The sequence below is a fragment of the Dreissena polymorpha genome, chromosome 13, assembly GCF_020536995.1.
Source record: "Dreissena polymorpha isolate Duluth1 chromosome 13, UMN_Dpol_1.0, whole genome shotgun sequence".
Lineage (NCBI taxonomy): Eukaryota > Metazoa > Mollusca > Bivalvia > Myida > Dreissenidae > Dreissena > Dreissena polymorpha.
In genome coordinates, this window is record NC_068367.1 from 25,021,612 (window position 1) to 25,042,023 (window position 20,412).

Genomic DNA, 20,412 nt, shown 5'->3' on the forward strand with positions numbered 1-20,412 from the left:
ATTATAATTGTAATTTTATCAGGGTATGGAGCAACAGAGAAATAAAATATACGTGTGCAGATGATGCAACAAATAGAAAGTATTTGTTAAATGTAATGACACAGTTTCTTAGTATACACGCATTTTATTGCCTGTTGATTAAGTTAAAAAAACAGACGGATTGGACAGAGAAGCCGAACGTAAGATCTGTGTACGTTGAAGGTTGACCTTAGGCATTTTCTATGGGTTATCATAAATAAAAAAATGTTCTGTATTGGTGTAGCAAGAAACGGACGAATTTAAGCACATCTATTAGCATCAATGTGATATGATAACGCGAAAAATATTTATCAATTTCTAGGTATCTACCAATGTGTAAAGGAATTCGACCAACTTCAGCATAGAGTGACATTGCATTTGTTGAAAGTTTTACATTTAACAGTCTTGTACAGAACTGTCTGTGAAAACGTTCAATATAAGTTGCCGAAATAAATCCCCATACTTCGCAATTTTAACGAAGAGTTGACAAGACATATACATCAAGCAGCTTAAAGATAACATTTATGGCACTTCCATATTTTTTGAAATGCAAACAAGAGAATTCATCGCTCTTGTACCTTTTCCATAAAGTGTCTTCGTGGCAGGTATAAATGAGCCCCCACTTGACATAACAATACCAAGGGAGTTAAAATTGCAAACTATTTCAATATCTTTTTCTTTGTATGTCCCATTTGTATTTTTAAGTTTCTGAGAAAATGATAGCATCATCCGCAAAAACGAGGGGAGAAATCAACAATTTATCTAACGTTATTCCGCCGGTTTGCAAATTAAATTCTATATCATTAATAAAAAACGAAAACATGATCGGCGATGTTATTTCTCCTTGAAATAGACCGACATTGCTACTTAAAAGGTCCGAAAGTACGACTATGAGTTGAACTTGAAGTTTGACCTCGCTATACATAAAGCGGATAAGTGAAATTACTTTCCGGATTCCCGATAGAATCATTTTACGCAATGGCTGTCCGCGATTTTTAAGGTCTTTACGGTAATCGACAATGCAGCAGAAAAAATATGTTTTTACTATGTATAAGCTTTTCTATTAAAGGATTAAGAATGAAAATTGTATCAACAGTACTGCAATTGGGTTTGAACCCGAACTGAGCGTCTCTAAGAATGCCATGGGTTTCTGCACAATATTTTAAGCCTTCGTTTATCACACCTGTAAATAGTTTCCCATAACAGCTTAACAACGTGATGCCTGTAAAGTTATTTGGATCGCTACGTTTATGTAATGGAATAATAACTCCCGTTGACCAGCTGTTTGGAAATGTTCATTTCTAAGATATAATTAAATACTAGTTCTAATGGTTTGACTAAAATATGCACTGTTTCTTTTAAGTATTCATAAATAATATTATCGTTTGAGGCTGCCATTTTATCTTTAAACGCCTTGCAGCTTTAATTATTTATTCTTCGGAATGGGTTTGTCTAGATCCGGATAAGAGCTGATTGGATTTTTTATATTATCAAACTGCCGTAAATAACTGTCACTTTCGTCGGTGTTTAGGTTAACGTCAACCTCAAAGGTTAAAGTATTGAAATATTCATAGATTTCTTGCAGCTATGTATTATCTTCTTTTGATAATACTTTTTTTTGTTTGAATAATTTTCAGAATACACGAGGCTTTTTTGCGACTCATGTAATTTAATTACGCACCCTGTTCTCTGTTAAACTTTTATTTTATTTTTCGACATAAATATTTATATTCTTTCCTGGCTGCCAGCATAGTTGTTCGTTTATGCATATTCGTATGTAAATTATACTGGTAAACTGTTTGAGTATATTCTTTCCGTTTTCGTTTGCGTGCTTCGCTAAACCAGCGTTGTTTATCGGTGTAAGCAAAGCGAATCTATTATGATTGTTAATAACATTATTGCTAATCCCATGTTTAAAATATTTTAATCAAAAACAAATCTTATATCAGAAAAGTGAATCAGACAGTATGTATGTGTTATGTCGACCTAAAATTTATATTTTAATCAAAAACAAATCTTATATCAGAAAAGTGAATCAGACAGTATGTATGTGTTATGTCGACCTAAAAATTAACATATATATATGCTTTAAGTAAATTAACTTGTGTTTTAGGATGATTTTCATTTTCTTGATTATGAAAACCATTCTCAAGCAACACTTAATTTACTTTTCTACTATCCTAAAATACTTTATTAAAAGGCGTGTTCAAACAACTGACAGATTTCGTATTTCCCCAAATTTGCAGTAAATCATTGGGACTCAATGCTTACAAAATGAGCTTGATAGGTTCCGTATAGATTTATCAACATCAATTTGCATTTTTCTGTAAAATCAACGCATCCCTACTTCATAAATATACTTAATATACTTCCTTTAATTTTACATGCTGTTAGTAATTCTAACCAATTTCGCTGGGACCTCCATGTTGCATTTCGTTTTTCTATTACTCAAATGTTTACGGTGCTGATAATTTACGGTTTTACAATTAATTTGGACACATTAATGTTTGAGATTTAATTCGCAAATGCAGTCTGAACGTCTGAACTAATATGTATGATAGCTAAAATAGTAATAACTCACAGATGTTATAGTATTAGCATGTAGTGGAAAAGTCTTAGTAGAAATTCTAGAGGTAAAAATATCTTCATAAAACTGTTCATTTCAATCTTGCCGATATAAAATAAAATTTAATTTGCATGTTTGATTGTGCCCCACCAAAGCACTTTACTTTGTAAGTGGTCGATCTTTTTTCATTCGTGAGTTGATTTCTGACTGATTGTGTAACTAATTATATAACTGGCATAAACCCCTGGTATGGAACTGATTTGTTATCACGAAATGTCAATAATCCGAATTGTGCACAATCTATTACGGGCTTTGCTCTCGAGTTTTGAAACAATCATTATGTCATTTGCATAGCATGTACATCGTTATCTAATCGCGAAACAATCGAAAGGTTTGTTAACTTTTTATTGAACTAATTTACACCACATTTGGGTGGGGGGGGGGGCTGCTACCCTCATTCCACTAAAGAATATTTTTTAATGGATAGAAGCATTGGTCCAGATCGGACAAAATAGTTTTTCATTTAAACGTTGATTAACAGAGACGTCGTTCATTACTGTTTTCTTATAGAAGAGAAATGATACAAATCAACGGCCACAAACATGATTAATTGGATGAGGTCAACTTTCTTCTTAATTTATACTATAAAATGTTTTCTCTTTCCTGTTTAATTTTAGACACTGACTTGTCGCGATCCCTGAATGATTCGGACGTGCACTGCGCCCATGACAGCTGGGCTGGTGGCCATGGCAAACAAGCTTCATATCGCTTTTACGACCACGCAGCCCAGACCGGAAATGACTAACCGGTATCCTTACCAATCGTTCGTTAATTCACTTCTGACAGCTGGTTAAAGTACCAATAAGATCGAGACCCCGACCGTTCCTTTTCGTTGACACATTGTCTCTGAAGTGCGAGAACGAACAATTAGTTTTCTACGCCATACCCCCGGCAATGTTTGCATGGTGGAACAGAGAGGATAGGTCCTAGATTCTGTATTAACTAAAATATTTTTAATGAGCGTGATGAAACAAAGGCAATCAATATGTTTAAAATTGTATTGCAATTAAATGCCGGGATGGCTCAGCGAACGAACTCGGCGTCCCTTCTGATATAAAACTTAATAAAAAGCGATCTCTGTCGTCAACCACAAACTCTTTCGGGACTTACAAGGAACTGATATTAAAACACCCATACCACAGTAAACAACAAATATCTTTAATAAAGAATATGTATATTTTGATATTGTAAATAACGTTTACAAAGAAACTTTCTAAATAATTAAATTCAAAACAAAGATTTAATTGCATTTACGTTTTTGTAGTTGAAAGTCGCTAATCCACCGCACGAAATGTTTCGTAAGCAGTGAATGCTTATTTGTCTTTACAATGTTTTATTCGTATTAACCCAGTTAACAAATAAATACATAGTGCACATCACATTTCATTTGAATTTATATACACTCATGTATGGTGACATTTTCAGAATTCAATACATATATGACAGATCTTTTACATATATGTACACGTTACAACTGCGCAAATGTGTATTTGTATATAACATTACATAATTATATAGTTTAAGTATCATCAGAGGGTAAATTATGTATTCAACATTAGTTTGCTTTTCACTATATGGTACATTATTATTTCACTCAGACGCAGTTTCTGTCTACACATTTAGATGAAATATTTATAGCTCTTTCAGGGTTCAAACGAAAATTCTTACCACGATAGGGTTTTCCAAAAGAAAGTTTAAACAATCAGACAGTTATTAAAGTGATATTATGGGCATTTTTCACTGTTAAATTGAGCTGAAAAGAATTAACAGGTCAAAGAGTTAGTTAAAATGTGGTAACTGACCAATTATCTGCAACTCATCTTGCTACCAGTTGTTTATTAAAAAAATATTTTTTATTCGATATTTTACATGTCTCACCCTTTCATCTAAGCCGAAATGATCCGTAAAACAAAATTGTGTCTTTGTGTCGTATGAACGATTTTGCACTAAAACAAAATTTAGGTTGACATCGTACATGCATGATCAGTTGTCAAACGAAAGTACTGTTGATATTCAAATGCATTATTTTTCTCTTTTCGGGATATTGTTTTAGTATGTTCATGCTGCATTAACAAATATATGTGTATATGAAGTGAAAGCACCAGAAATAAACAACGGTTGCGATAGCTACCTATAAACTGTTAGATGCCCATAATATCACTTTAATAGCAAACAGTCAAATATCGCGAGCCTTTTCTGGGACGATTTCCAGTCAGGCTTACCGCTTACCGACCTTGTTATCCGCCAGATGAAATGCATTACGTTTAAAGAAAGAGCACAATGTTTTGTGCTGCAATAACCAATATTAAATAGTGTTTGAAATTCAATATGAAAGCATGTACTGGTAATATAAAGAGAATAAAAGGTTACTGCCTGATCTTTTTGTAATATATCAGGCTTAGAATAATATAACGGCGAGGCTTGCCGAGCCGTTCTTTTATTCGTGCCGAGCCTGATATATTACAAAAAGATCAGACAGTAACCTGTTGTTCTGTTTATCATACCTCTACGTCCCCGATTTTTAAGATATAATGTAAAAATCGCTAAAAAGCTGCAGTTTTAGCGAGAAAGAATAAGACTTGTGTAATTTGACGGGTTAATAATGACGTAATGAGCACGCGCGCATAAGATTTGTAAAACATGTTTTTTTGCTGTTTGTGTTGCATTTTGTGTTTAAAATATATTACATCTTGGTATCGAATTGTTTGTTTTGTTAAATCGCATTCGATTTTACTTACAATGATTGCTTTATAGTTGATTCCGAGTAAAATGACCATCCTCCACGCATGCCTGTTATAAGAACATTATGTTGACCATGATATAAAACAATATATCAGGCAACTTTATATCAGGCAGATATCAATGCGGTGGTATGATAACAATTATTATTGTAGTTTTATCAGCATAGGAGGCAACAGCGAAATAAAATAGGCGTGTGCAGATGATGCAAAAAAAGAGAATAGGCTGTTGATTAATGTCAATTAAGGCTAAAACCTTGGTTGGACAGATAAGCCGAATGTAAGATCTGTGTACGTCGAAGGTTTTAACCTTAGTAATTTCTATGAATAATAATAAATAAAGAAAAGTAACAACGTTGTGTATTGGTGTAACAAGCAATTCGCCATGTTACGCACATCTGTTAGCATCAATGTGTCATGATAAGGCGAATAGAATGTTCAGATATAGTAGAAAACTCCTAACACTTTGTGTTGTGAAAATGTATTTACATAGACAGGCTACTAAAGAAGCATATATAAGAACATAATACAAAATACTAGACAGGCAATACAACATCAACTTATTGCGCATGTTTGCATACATCATAACGTAAAATAAAATAAACCACAACTCAAATAAAGATTTGATTTAAAATATAATAAATGCATCTACATTATTCAAAATTTACAAATACCATATACAACGTATACATTTACAATTTTAAAACTCATACAACTCATAGGAACATTAAAAGAAATATATTACGCATAAGTACACGTATGCAAAGTGTGAGACGGGTTGTGTCCAATGAAAATTATTACTCTCCCTTTTCATTATCAAAAGAAAGTGAAGATTTAGGTTCAATGATCAAATCTCTTGTAAGTTCATGTCCTTTAACTGGAACAGACTTCTTTCCTCCCAACGCTAGACCGGCACGACTCTGGGTTGACCTTTGACACGTTTTGGCAATGACTTTTGTGAGCATTTTCAGCATGTCGAACGGTCTTTTCTTGTACTTATCCTTATCCTTATCCTGCCTAAAATGAGGCTGTGCAAATCGCGTATCATCCAAGAGCCTTCTGCCTTGTTTCTCCACGCGATCGAGCCGGTTGGGGTAGCATAGAATACTAGGTGATAAATCTCACAATCCAGTGAGAGGGGTTCATCCACAATATTCTGCTTTCGTTTTACCTCGGCATTCATAAGTGAAACAGAACGAACATCAACTTCTATAGCGTCTTCAATCGATGGTTTTTTGTTTCATACAGCAATGAAGGTATATCTTTAACCAGGTTCTGATTCTCTGCTCCATATGCTTCCATCAGTGCATTTGCGGTTACTTGCTGATATATTTTATGGCCGTTGTGAGGCGCGTTTGCAATTTCGGTTTCTGACTTCAAGTGCTTATATCACACATATGTCAGCATCGGTATCTTTTGATAGATCATAAGTAAATGATTTCAGTAACTTGTCTGAAATGCATTTATTGGTACTGAGTATAACACAACTATTAAATGAAGAAAAACCTAGCGCAACTAAAATGAGCATTTTCAAGGCAAACAACAAAGATAAAACGAGTCCACTTACAACTAATATATTAACTATATTATATACATAAATATGTTTATTATGTACAAACATTTTTTAATAAAATTGTTAACACTCTCTAATAAATTGTTTCCATTTACCGACATGTTGTGCTCGTGTTTTTGAGTGTTAATGATGATCAATGTTTTTATAGAGTATGCGTTATAGAGTAAACAGTACGAGGATTATATCGGCCAATTTACAGGTATAATGTGACTAATATGGGACGAAAAGCGGTCTTACGTAAGGTATATACATAATAATCTATCCAATATTATTGTACGATTAGTAATAAATTGTCATGGCCCTCATGAACTGTGATTGAACAAATATTTGCAAACGTGTGAACTTAAATGCATATACAGAATACGATGTCTGTCCTGAACAAATCAATGAATAAAGTAAAACTGTTGACCATAAGAACCAGAAAAATATGTGTGAGCAGGTTCAACATTGGTTAAACAAACTGGAATTATTGTGTATTACATTTTACTAAGATGATAATTGTCAGAATAAAATAACAGGATCAACAACATAAAGCACAAACGCAAAACAAAACCAGAATAACTAAATAGATATAAGTATACATATCTTACGAGAGAAACACCAATGTTTTTTGAAACGGAGCACAGCGAAAACAATTAACACAAATAAAGCGTATTTCCATGTTTTAAGACTCTTGATTTATCGTACCCTATTTTGGGATACAGCTCACATGATTATTTAATATCCCTTCACAATGAACAAACGTAATAAAATACAAAGGAAACGTGTTAATATGCATAATAAAATGACTAAATTGTATTATGTTAAAATACGAAAAGAAATACAGGATTATAATCGAGTATATACATTAAACATGTAACTTGACTTTATTGCAATAAAAAGGAAAATAAAACATACAAACTAATTTAAATGTTAAATGTTAATTAACTCGAGAAACATGCGATACTGTAAACTCTTGAGAAAGAAAACCGACGTCAAATTTCGTAGTAAAACAATAAATATATATGAAAAAACTAGGCTAAGGCCTTGATTTTAACTATTTATATATATTCACACATATCGCCAGTTACGGGGTCTCCGATTTAGAAATAGGTCATTGGGTCCCCACTTTAAAAACATGTATCTCCATACCCTTTTTTATCCGATATTAACACGAATTAATGTATATAGGGGTAACCCCATATAGTATTATATATAAATACGTCATTTATTTTATCATACAAGAAATATATAGCAACATTAATTGCGAGGTATACATAATTTCAATTTCAGACGCGATTGTGGTTTTCGATATAAGACCTTATTGTAACATTTGATTGCATTACCTCCCCTACACCCCCCTCATAGTAATTAAAGGTGCCTAGAACGCGGGGTTGTATACAGATCCCGTTTATAATATTGACCCCTTAAGTATAGTCTGAAAACTACCGAGACCGCGTAACTGGCACAATGTAATAGTATATATATATATTCGATAAAATTCCACATATGGGTCGCATTTATTTTACCCTTTCATTTTCAAATCAGCACGACTTATTCTGTCAGAAGTTGATTACAGAGCAGTCTGTTAATTGTTTCGTAAAGCTCAATCTGCCAGATAATAGTATTGAACGTGAAATATAAACTAACTTTTTGTCGACATAGGCCAAAGAAAAAAGCTCTGGTGTATGCAGAAACATTTGTTTCATTTGTATGTTTAGTGTAAAATACGATTATGAACGAGACATTTTAACAGAACATAGACATAAATTGATTGGCATAATAACACAGGTTCTTTAAGAAGAATCTTTAAATATCATCGGACATCACACTATGTTTTATGTTATTGATCATCACCTAACGGCGGAAAGATCAAGTCCCGAGTAAGTTTGTGTTCGACAACAGATATAGCCTTCTTTTTATCCAGATTTGTATCATAAGGAGCGTTTGTAGTCCTCAGAGCCATCTTAGCGTTCACTTTTAACAACAGTTTTAGTATATTCACTGGTCGTCTCCCATCACACTTCTTAACAAGTTTGTTTAGGTAATACAGCATCCAGGAGCCCTTCTCTGTGTTCCGCCACGCCAACATGCCCGGGGGTATGGCGTAAAAAACAAGTTGATCGTTCTCGCACTTCAGAGAAGGTGTGTCAACGAAGGGGAAAGGTTTAAATTGGGGACTCGACCCAAGAGGTTCATCAACGAGCTGAGTGGAAGTGAACTGAGGAACCATGTGTATCGCGGGTGACTCATTTTCGGCTGCAGCCGGGAAGTCGTCATGAAGATGTACAGGGCCACCAGCCCAGCTGTCCATGGCAAAGTGCACGTCAGAATCGTCCAGGAATCGCTGGGTCTCTGGAATTTACCATGAATAGAAAAAACAGTAGTCTAGTAGGAACGGACGTCCACGGTGCATGATTGGAACCTTTTTTTTTAAATATGCTGATATTGTTCTACATTGTCTTGGGTAATAGAAAATGTTTGTTCCCAAGAAAACTTTTATGCCCACGGGGTCTTAATCCAAGATGGCCACCAACATGGCCGACCAAAAACATAGTAAATACCGTTTTTTTTTGCAAATTACTCAAACACCATATATTTTCCATGACTTTGGTAAGCTTTTAAATTTAAGCAATTGAGAACATATTATTCTTATTAAACAAATAAGTTTTTTGGTGAAATATTAAACATTGTATGAAAAAAATGACTATATCGATGAAAAAAGGTATAAAAAACCCATGTAATTTTGTCCTTATGAAATGTTTCAATTTGTATCTGAAAAACAGTTTAGATACAATTATTATCCTAACTACATTAAACACACACCTATGGGGCTAAGGAATATAAATTTATAATATCTCATGTAAATATGATAATAAAAATGCGATTTGTAAGACAAGAAAAATGGGTGGGGTAAATGACAAATCAAAAAAGAAAAAATGCCTAATGTGCATATTGATATATTTTGAGATAAACGATTCTTGCTAACTTGTTATGTTTATGTATTTGGATCTTTTTGATACTTTTAAGTGCATGCACATTGTTGTTAAACATAAAATTCATTTTCTCTTTAATATAATAGCAAAATAAAGATAAAAATCATTTATCAACAAAGGGTGTAGCATCTCTTATATTGAGCTCTAGTAGTATCAGGGGTTCACGCTGCATGATTCTAAGATTTTATTTGAAAATGCTGATGATAATCTACACTTTTGGGGGTAAAATATTATTTTTGTACCCAAGAAACTTATTGATCACATGGTTTCTAAAGCCAAGAGGCTTCCAAGATGACTGCCCATTAACCTAAAAAATACTGTGTTTGCACAAATTGCATAAACAACATCTAATTTGGACCGTTTTGGTTAGCTTTTTAATTTAAGTAATGTATTACATATTATTAGAAAAAACTACAACAATTTACTGTTTTTTATGAAAAATATTACATGAATATATTACATGAAAATATGATTGAGTACACGTTAAATTGGTACACAAAATGGTTGTTTTTGCGTAGGACATTTTCAAGTATAACCTGATGAAATTAACATGTCAACTGCATATATAAACCATAAAGAGACTTAGGAATAATATTATATATTATTGTATGTGAATATCATCCATGATTATTATATACAAGAAATAAAAGTGGATGGGGCCAAATGACAATCTGAAGACAAAATGCCTAATGTTCATGTTGATATATTTTAAGATAATTGATCATTTTAAACTTGTTATGTTCACGGATATATGGATTTATTTTCGTACTGATTAGTGCCTGTACATTGCATGCAATTAAATGCTTATTCCACTAACTCATAACAGTATTGTTAACAAATAGGAAAACAAGATCATATACTTGTATGCACATAGCTTACGCATTCAAATCGCATTCATTAAAATCCCTGTCGAAACAAAGATTGTTATTTTTACACACAACAAATCTTCTGAATGCACTGCATAATACACAATTGCGAGACAAACTCTTAGTCTTTACTAATTAATAACGTTGCTATAATATTCTTGTAACGTATTCTTTCCTTTCTACGTGATGATAGGAAACATATTGCATTCAATCAAGTAAATAGATTAAATCTAATTAACTTGAGCAACCAAACCAGTTGTGCGTGTGTGTTTTTTTTTAAGTTTATGAAATCCTTCCGCGCCTGAGGCTGAAAAATGTGTAAACCCGGAGTTGGTTCCATAACTTCTACTAAATTAACTCACTGGACCGTTCTTAAAAAATCAAATAGGAAACTAATAATAAATTGTAAACAGAGGTTATTAAAAAAACGGAGTTAAAAGAGAAAAGCAAAATATTACACGACCATTTCATTTTATTGATTCATTATATTTTAGAACTATGCATATAACTAACATTTTTGGTGCGTCCCTTTGTTATACATGTAGATTTTATATGGCAGAGAATCTTATGCACACAATACCCTTTATAGTATATTTATTTTACAACGTAAGTAATCAATGTAAGTAATGGCGACGGTTTAAACAAATCGCATTTCAGTCAAATAAAATAGACAAAACCGCCTACTTTCAACCACAATAGTTATCTTATAATAGCTCTATTATCAAATATGTCAGGTTGGTTAAACGTCTTAAATGGGTAATCGTCTAATTTTTCGTGTTCATTTTATATCGACTTTAATGCAAGATAGCTTTAAATATATCACCTGTTTATGAATGTTCTAGATAATCTCAGATAACATGTTTGTAAAGCGATACGCTGTCTTTATACCATGCGCACATATTTTAATTTTCAACAAATAATTCTACTTAATGGGTAGAATTGAATACACCTATTTTTTTCCTATGTCTAAAATACGCGAATATCTGTTTAAATCGAGAATTTTTTCTAGTATTTTGCGCATACATATTTTAACCGATTATATTTTAAAATCAATAATTTAAAATATTTTACAAATTGACTGTATTTGCTATCATTTAACACATTGAATGTAAGTTATTTAATAAGAACCCCCTGCGTTTAAGAGTTAGTCGGCACATTTGTTACCATAGGCGATGATTGAGTTGTTTGCATAAGATATTTTAACAAAGCATTTCCATTAAGTTTCCTCATAACGTTAAAATATCGATTGCCGCCTTTTTAATAGGTCGATGATCAAGCTGGTATGAATAAACGATTTTTCGTTCAATGAATAAGTGTATATATTCGTCTTTCAAATAATGAAAACATATATTATGAATCTCAGAAAATAGTGTGTCATAATTGTTTTTTTTTACCGGCCTTGCGTCATGGGATATAGTTTGTTCTAGTGAACCAAGATGCATGACTGTGTCTGCTTTCACTAATTCAGGGTCTAGGATCACCTCATAATGTGGGGTTCGCATTTCAATATTACCGGACGTATAGGAGCCGCTTTTTCCCCGCTATTATTTTTACATTTTGAATATATTGCATTGCATAGAAGACAAATTTTGATATAATTTCTGTAAAAAAAACATTACGCAGTTACTGTTTTTAGTGACACGAAGTCAAAATTTGACGTATTTAGAATAACCGGTAATATACAGCACTTGTCCCCATCCATTTGTAAAGATGTCCAATTTTAAGCACCCATTTTCTCAGACTCATTAATTAAAAATACACGCGCTACATATGCGCTATTAATATCTAATTAAAGTATACCAATGAGCTGAACTATATGAAAAACAAAGACATTAAACTTTCTTATTGACGCGTTTACCTCTCGTTAGCACCGTGTGTAAACCACTCTAAAACTGTGATTCTGAATCCCGTTAACACTAGTCGATCTAAGAATAACGGAAACTACGGAGTCTTAAAAAGCTGCATTCTATCGACTCAATTGAGCTAAAACAAATACGCCTACAATTATATAACTGCAAGAGTTGTTTATGTACCTACCTGCGTTGCCGCCACAAGTTAGATCAGGTGCTGCCTGTTTTGACACCAAAAGGTCAGCACCGCTGTCATGTTCTTCACCTAGGACAGAATTTACATAAATTCATGAACATCTCGAAATGTAAATAGGGGTTTTACCGACTGAACTAAAACTTGAGTGATTACATTGATTAAATACGTTGAAAATATTTGGCATGCCTACTTGAAATGATTAAATGATTTTGTAATTACCACAGAGTATACATTTGCTATATTTATCACTCACTTGGTCCTATCCATTAAATTATATTTGTGTAAGTAGAAACAATAATAAATCAATAATTAAAGTGATTGACTTACCTCTACAAGCTTGGATTATGAATAATTTTGGTTTGTTTTTTAGGGACGGGCAATTGTCGTCGTTGAACATTTCAGTTATTGTGCTGGTGAAAATCCATCTGTCGTCTGAGCACACAAGGGCGTGGTCACACTTTCCTTCAGCTTTGGGGTTCGGTCGTTCTAACCCGTGTGTGCTAAATGCTACGACAAGCATGTTACTGTCCGAATGGTCGAGACACATCACATCTTCGAGTAACTGTTTCGTTTCTGTGAAGGACATATTTGTTGTTTTTCCTTTATAGACCGTTAAACGAAGTTTGTAGGCAATGTTAGATAGATACGCTTCATCTTTGTCTGCTCCATGCCTGAACGCTTGGCGCTTGAACGTTTCATTAACAATGATGATCATATAGCCTCGGTGACCGCGACTGAAATCGTATGGGTCAACAAGTAAAACATCCTGTTCAGGACATTTGGTATTTGAAATTCGACCAGTTTGTGAAGATTTGGTCAGCTTTTGATCGACCTGTAACGGAAAGAAAAAAATGATATGTTTCTGTAGTGGCGTCAGTAAATTCTCAAGTGAACACTGTAGAGGCCGCAGTGCCACATTCTTCTTGGCCGACCCCGTCTTTGCTCACTTTCTCTTCGCTTTCACGTACAACTTTAGTACATGTGTTAATGTCAGTTTCTTGACCGTTAAAGGGACTATTAACCCACAAATTATCACGCTTTTCGTCCATACGATATTCTTCTACATAAGCATTGTCTTTTAGAGAACCATGTTGATTTGTAAGACGATAAAAATCGGTGGGGTAATTTTAACCAATGTTGCTGGGATCGCCATGTTGCAATTCGTTTTCTATGACTATGTTGTTTACGATGCTGATTATTTACTGTTTTACAATTAATTTGGACACATGTTTGAGATTTAATTCGCAAATGCAGTCTTAATGTCTAAACGAATATGAATATTAGCTAAAATAGTTATAACTCATAGATGTTTTTGTATAAGCATGTAGTATTGCTAGTGAAAAAGTCTTAATAGAAATTCTAGAGGTGATACTATCTTTTTTTAACTGTTCACGTTCATTTTGCTGATATAAAATGAAATTTAATTTGCATGTTTGATTGTGCATCAACACAGCACTTGACTTTGTAACTGGTCGACCCATTTTTAATTCTTGAGTTGAATTCTAACTGCTTTTGTAACTAATTAACTAATTATATAACTTGCATATACCGCTGGTATTGCACTGATTTGTTATTACGAAATGTCAATAATCCGAATTGTGCACAATATATTATGGACTTTGCTCTCGAGTTTTGAAACAATCATGATAATGATGTTGATGATTATGATGATCAAAACAACAATGATTATGTCTACGATGATGTTGATGATAATAGCAATAACAGCGTTATTTATATTATTGCTTTTACTTTTGACACCTTCGATGATGGAAGCACTTTAACTACTTTAATAAGATCTTGACTTCATTCAAACAATAAGATTATAAAAACGTGTATATGATATACCCCACTCTCCATGCCTTGGCTGTGTCCAACGCCGATGTCCCGTGTACCTCGATAGAGGCTGGCTGAATAAAATCGAGACACTGATAACATAAAAATGGATATAATGAAGTATGTATTGGCTGTATCAAATAACGGAAAGACAGAAAACGTTTATGCAATAAAGTTTGAGCTGCCTTTGACTCCATGTTGGTAATATTAAACTTGTATCGCGTTGACGTAAATGACTGTGGTGAGACTCTATTGTTATCCGAACAGATCTTCCTCATTGAAAACTAGAACACTTGCACTTATAAATTATATATTGAAAATGTAAATCTTGTTTGACTACAATGACTGCAATAACTGTTTGGCATACATACAACATATTAACAAATAATGCTTAATATTATAAATGAAACACACATCAACATTATAATGAGCAGATACAGTTAAACTGTATGCACCTGGCGATCAGTTGCATTGTAGAGCAAAATCACTTTTTTAAATATGCGACATCAGGAACAATTACTTGATACTGCTGTTAATACAAACAAAGTTTAAAACAAGGGCTGTTTGTAAAACATGCATGCCCCCCATATGGGCTGTCCGCTGTAGCGGCAGCCATTGTGTGAATAAGTTTTTTGTCACTGTGACCTTGACCTTTGACCAAGTGACCTAAAAATCAATAGGGGTAATCTGCGAGTCATGATCAATGTACCTATGAAGTGTCATGATCCTAGGCAAAAGCGTTCTTGAGTTATCATCCGGAAACAATTTTACTGTTTCGGGTCACCGTGACCTTGACCTTTGACCCAGTGACCTGAAAATCAATATGGGTCATCTGCAAGTCATGATCAATGTACCTATGAAGTTTCATGATCCTAGGCGTAAGCGTTTTTGAGTTATCATCCGGAAACCATTTAACTATTTCTGGTCACCTTGACCTTTGACCTAATGACCTCAAAATCAATATGGGTCATCTGCGAGTCATGATCAATCTACCCATGAAGTTTCATGATCCTAGGCATATGCGTTCTTTAGTTATCATCCGAAAACCATTTTACTATTTCGGGTCACCGTGACCTTGACCTTTGACCTAGTGACCTCAAAATCAATAGGGGTCATCTGCGAGACATGATAAATCTACCCATGAATTTTATGATCCTAAGCATATGCGTTCTTGAGTTATCATCCGAAAACAAAACCATTTTACTATTTCGGGTAACCGTGAGCTTGACCTTTGACCTAGTGACCTCAACATCAATAGAGGTCATCTGCGAGTTATGATTTATCTATCTATGAAATTTCATAATTCTAGGAGTATGCGTTCTTTAGTTATCATCCGAAAAATCATTTTACTATTTCGGGTCACCGTGACCTTGACCTTTGACCTTGTGACCTCAAAATCAATAGGAGTCATCTGCGAGTCATGATCAATCTACCAATGAAGTTTCATGATCATAGGCGTATGCGTTCTTGAGTTATCATCCGAAAACCATTTTACTTTTTCGGGTCACCGTGACCTTGACCTTTGACCTAGTGACCTCAAAATCAATAGGAGTCATCTACGAGTCATGATCTATCTAACGATGAAGTTTCATGATCCTTGGCGTATGCTTTCTTGAGTTATCATCCGGAAACCATTTTACTATTATGGGTCACCGTGACCTTGACCTTTGACCTAGTGACCTCAAAATGAATAGGGTTCATCTGCAATTCATGATCAATCTACCTATAAAGTTTCATGATCCTTGGCCCAAGCGTTCTTGAGTTATCATCCGGAAACCACCTGGTGGACAAACCGACAGACCGACAGACCGACAGACCGACCGACCGACCGACCGACAAGGGGCATAAATATTAAATATTGCAAAACACGATAACTAGATATAAAAAGATAGCGTATGTCGCATAAGTTAATGTTTTGTTACATAATATATAGGTTAAAGGTAAAATTTCAATATGGATATTTACCTTCGGTTTATTATTATTTTTATCGCAAATAATTTAGATAATTTAATACAAAAACTATAAAATCCCTACATACCTCTTCCTTTCGAATGCTTATAAAATCCGTTGTATAAAATTAAATTCTACGTAACGCTTTGTTAGAAATGTAACCTTTGTAGCTGTCAAAAACGCATTAATCTGTGTTTAAGTTAAGGTACAAAACAGCATACAGTTGAACGTTACATATATATTGTACGGAATGGACTTAAAAATGGACATACTGTTCATTTTATTTTTGTAGGTGAATAGAAAAGAGTGTGTGTGTGATTCAATATTATTCTATATTGTTGACACAAAATAATGTGAGAAAGTCTTAAATACGTGTATTTAATGTAATGTCTTTGTGACATACTATATGTGCATAAATTTCAATACAATTAACATGTTAAGTAAAACAAGATGTTATTAATTTTTCTTACTGAGGTTCTTGTTTGTAATACAGAGAAATGTTTAACAAAAAAGTATATCAAATAAATGTTATTCTTAAAAAAAGCGGTATAACTCTGTGAATGTATTTAATGAAGGCGAATTTCATGTGTGTTTTATAATTGACATCTGTTTAGATACAACACGTGGTAATTAACTCACCCGAACTGTTTCTGGAAAGTGGAGATTGCAATTCATGATAATCATCAGATGAGCTTTCAGAATGTTGTTTGGGTAACTGAAACATATTTTAGACAAGTTTTGTTTTACTTGCTTTATATAAAGTTTCATAAAAGAGTACATAACACATACATGACAGTATTTTGCATAATGAAATTGTATAACTTTACCTCATTTTCTTGGTTTATTCGCACAAAGGATTCTTTCAAATGAATTGATTTGCAAATTGTCAACAAGGATTTTCCGCCACCTGTAATTCCAGTATTAATAATTTACGTGTTATGCAAAATAACACAATAGCGCCTTCTTAATGCTTTTGATACAAATACACAATGAAATAGGAATATAATAACTTAAAAGAACTCGAATTAACAACCAACGAACACGGAAGCACCAAGGGTATAAATATGCAATTTAAATCAGTACAGTCATCATAAATGAGTATATTAGCAGAGAAAAAGCAGGTACCCTTAAATGTTAATAAACATTGATAACTGACCGTATTAAATACACTCATATAAAGATTGCTTCTGCTTCTTAAGACAAACAAACGTATACCTCCATCATTATTTCGCATGTGTAAGAGTGTCTCCACAATAGATGAAGGCTTCGAACTGAGGAGCTTCGCCAACTCCTCGTCAACATATTCCTCTGCCGATTCCAGGAGTGTGGCCAGAGACGTCAGCGGACGTATATCCATCGCAACTGTAATCGCATTGATTGCTTTCTTCAAGTCTACTTCACAGACCTTCAAGATTTCAGATCCTATGTCTTGACCATCGCAGATTACAGAAATGCGGTTGTCGCCACTGGGAAGATCTGTGGAAGAAATGGCCTTTTTATCTGCATTTTTATCAGTTTTGTCGAAATAATCAAACTTTACATTTCTGTTTTACCTAGTTCAATAAATTCGCCAAATATTTCGATACTTGTAATAATGAAGAAAAGAGGTCTATAATAATTAATAATGTAAACACTCACGTTTATGAAACCAGTACTAATTTCGAAGAAAAAGTAGTACAAGTATAAAAAAAACATTCTTTAATTGTATGATAACCGACAGTTGTTGCGTTTCATTAGAAAGAAACAAACTAAAGCTCCATTTTTGAAATAAATGATAACTTATACAGGCTTTAACGCATATTTGCATTTACTACGGTAGGTCAGCTTTAAATAAGAAGATACTCTGGCCTTCTTTAAGTGATTGTTAAAAACGAGGAGACCGACGTAAATGTTATCGAAAAAAAGGAAACAAAAACGAATGTATCACTCTACATTGTTATTAAACTAGTAGCATATGAAAGGGTTTTACTTTAAAAAGAAACTTCAAACATCGTACCTCCAGTCTGGAATGTCCAGACGTTCGTGAGGACACGCGTAGCCGGAAGCTCTTTGTCAGCATGTCGCACTACAACTTTCTGGAATGATGTCTGCTCATTTTCTTCATCAAACATCAAGATTATTACCTCAGTCGGCCCCTGAATTATCGATTAAAACATAAAATGGCAACACATGGCAAATCTAAAAACGTTTTTTTATTTCAGTATTTGGAGATCAGGAAAATTAATATGATTAAGGTTTACCAAATTGACCTTTTTTGACACACATAATTACAAAAGACAATATTTGTAAAGACACTGAACAACGATTTATAAAAATAACAAATGAGTAATTAAACGAAAACAAAACATGTAATTTAACAATTACAAAAATGAATCAATCGTTTTAGAAAAGTTGATATATTATTGTGTATATGAAGTTAAATAAAACTAAAAGCTTTTAAATAGAAATTCTAACAAATAAATAGGAATCGCAATACATATTTTAGACAAACATTTTGATACTTACATATATAATTTCTGGCTTGACTATAAATCTGTTCGCCTGTAGAGGCAAACACGGCCCATCAAATTGTTCCACACAAGCAATTACATCATCACGAAATTTTTTATATTCATTTGTGCCATATCTAGCAACAGAGAAATAGCGATCGCAGTTCATGCCACAATAATTGACCACTGAATCAAGTTGGCTTGGTGGGCATGAAAAAAGAATTTTCACATTTGACTGATGATCGAATAATTTTGTCAGAACCTCTTTTTTAATCTTCTGTATCGCTTCGCAACCCTTAGGCGTCAAAATTATCAATATGACGCCATTTTGTTTGCTGTCAACGTGAAAGTGTATGTCAGTAAATAAAACAATGTTAGTCACACATTTTCCAGGGAGATTATTCTTTATACTATCTACGATACTTTTACTGTCCGGCGCGCACACAACAAACACGCGAACCATTTTATTTAGCCTTTTTACATAACATCAACACAGTGAAATCGTAGTTCACACACTACATAGTTCGGTTTTACCGGAAGTGAACATTGATACAATGGTTTAACACTGTTTTATAATGTGAGCGACTGTTGCTGAGTGTGAACAGTGAGGGTAGTTTTAACACAGTATCAATCCGGAAGTTGATGTCATACACAATTGTTATCGGTTATCGCTATCTGTCGTTATACATAGTGTTGACTTTGATTAGTTCAGGTGTATTTTAAGCAAAACAAGGTTTAAGTGTATCCAAATAAAGTTTAAGAAGTATTTCACGTATAACAGTATCCAGATTAAGTTTGCAAATCCAGATTATTTGCAAACTTATTTTTTTATTTATTGAACAATTGTAATGAAATTTTGCATATTTGTAGGGGACACTGAGTACATACATATATGGGTGTTTTTTTCCGGACGGGAGAATTTTTCCTATATTTTACAAAAAATGTAATTTAAATATTATGCTTTGTTTACTGTTTCAATGTTTACAAATACACATGCTTAAGTCATAAAATATGTACTTAAATCTGAAAATAAAGTGTTTGTAAATTTTCTTCCACCCGTGGGATTTTTACGGGAGCTCCCACCAATCTCCCATTTCCATTAAACTCCCGTAGGAGGTTTTGACGGGTCCCCCGTGGGAGGTTTGACGGGTCCCCCGTCAATCCCCCATTTTCAATAAACCCCAACGGGAGTTTGACGGCTCCCCCCCCCGCCCCTTTACAAAGAAATCCCATGGGTGTTTGACGGAGGAATCAGACTTCAATAAACATTTAATATTCATTGCAATGTAGAGCTAACC

General features: G+C 33.7%; 1 protein-coding gene across 1 annotated transcript; it reads right to left on the reverse strand.

Moving 5' to 3' along the window:
- Window positions 1–6,942: 6,942 nt before the first annotated feature.
- Window positions 6,943–19,729, reverse strand: LOC127855880 (uncharacterized). The gene is made up of 9 exons (XM_052391775.1): window positions 19,131–19,729; window positions 18,622–18,760; window positions 17,841–18,101; window positions 17,453–17,532; window positions 17,265–17,340; window positions 14,688–14,749; window positions 13,170–13,674; window positions 12,834–12,911; window positions 6,943–9,289 (listed from the first exon to the last, which is right to left on the reverse strand). The coding sequence occupies exons 1-9, from the start codon at window positions 19,575–19,577 to the stop codon at window positions 8,778–8,780; spliced, it is 2,160 nt and encodes a 719-aa protein (XP_052247735.1). The 5' UTR covers window positions 19,578–19,729; the 3' UTR covers window positions 6,943–8,777.
- Window positions 19,730–20,412: the final 683 nt, after the last annotated feature.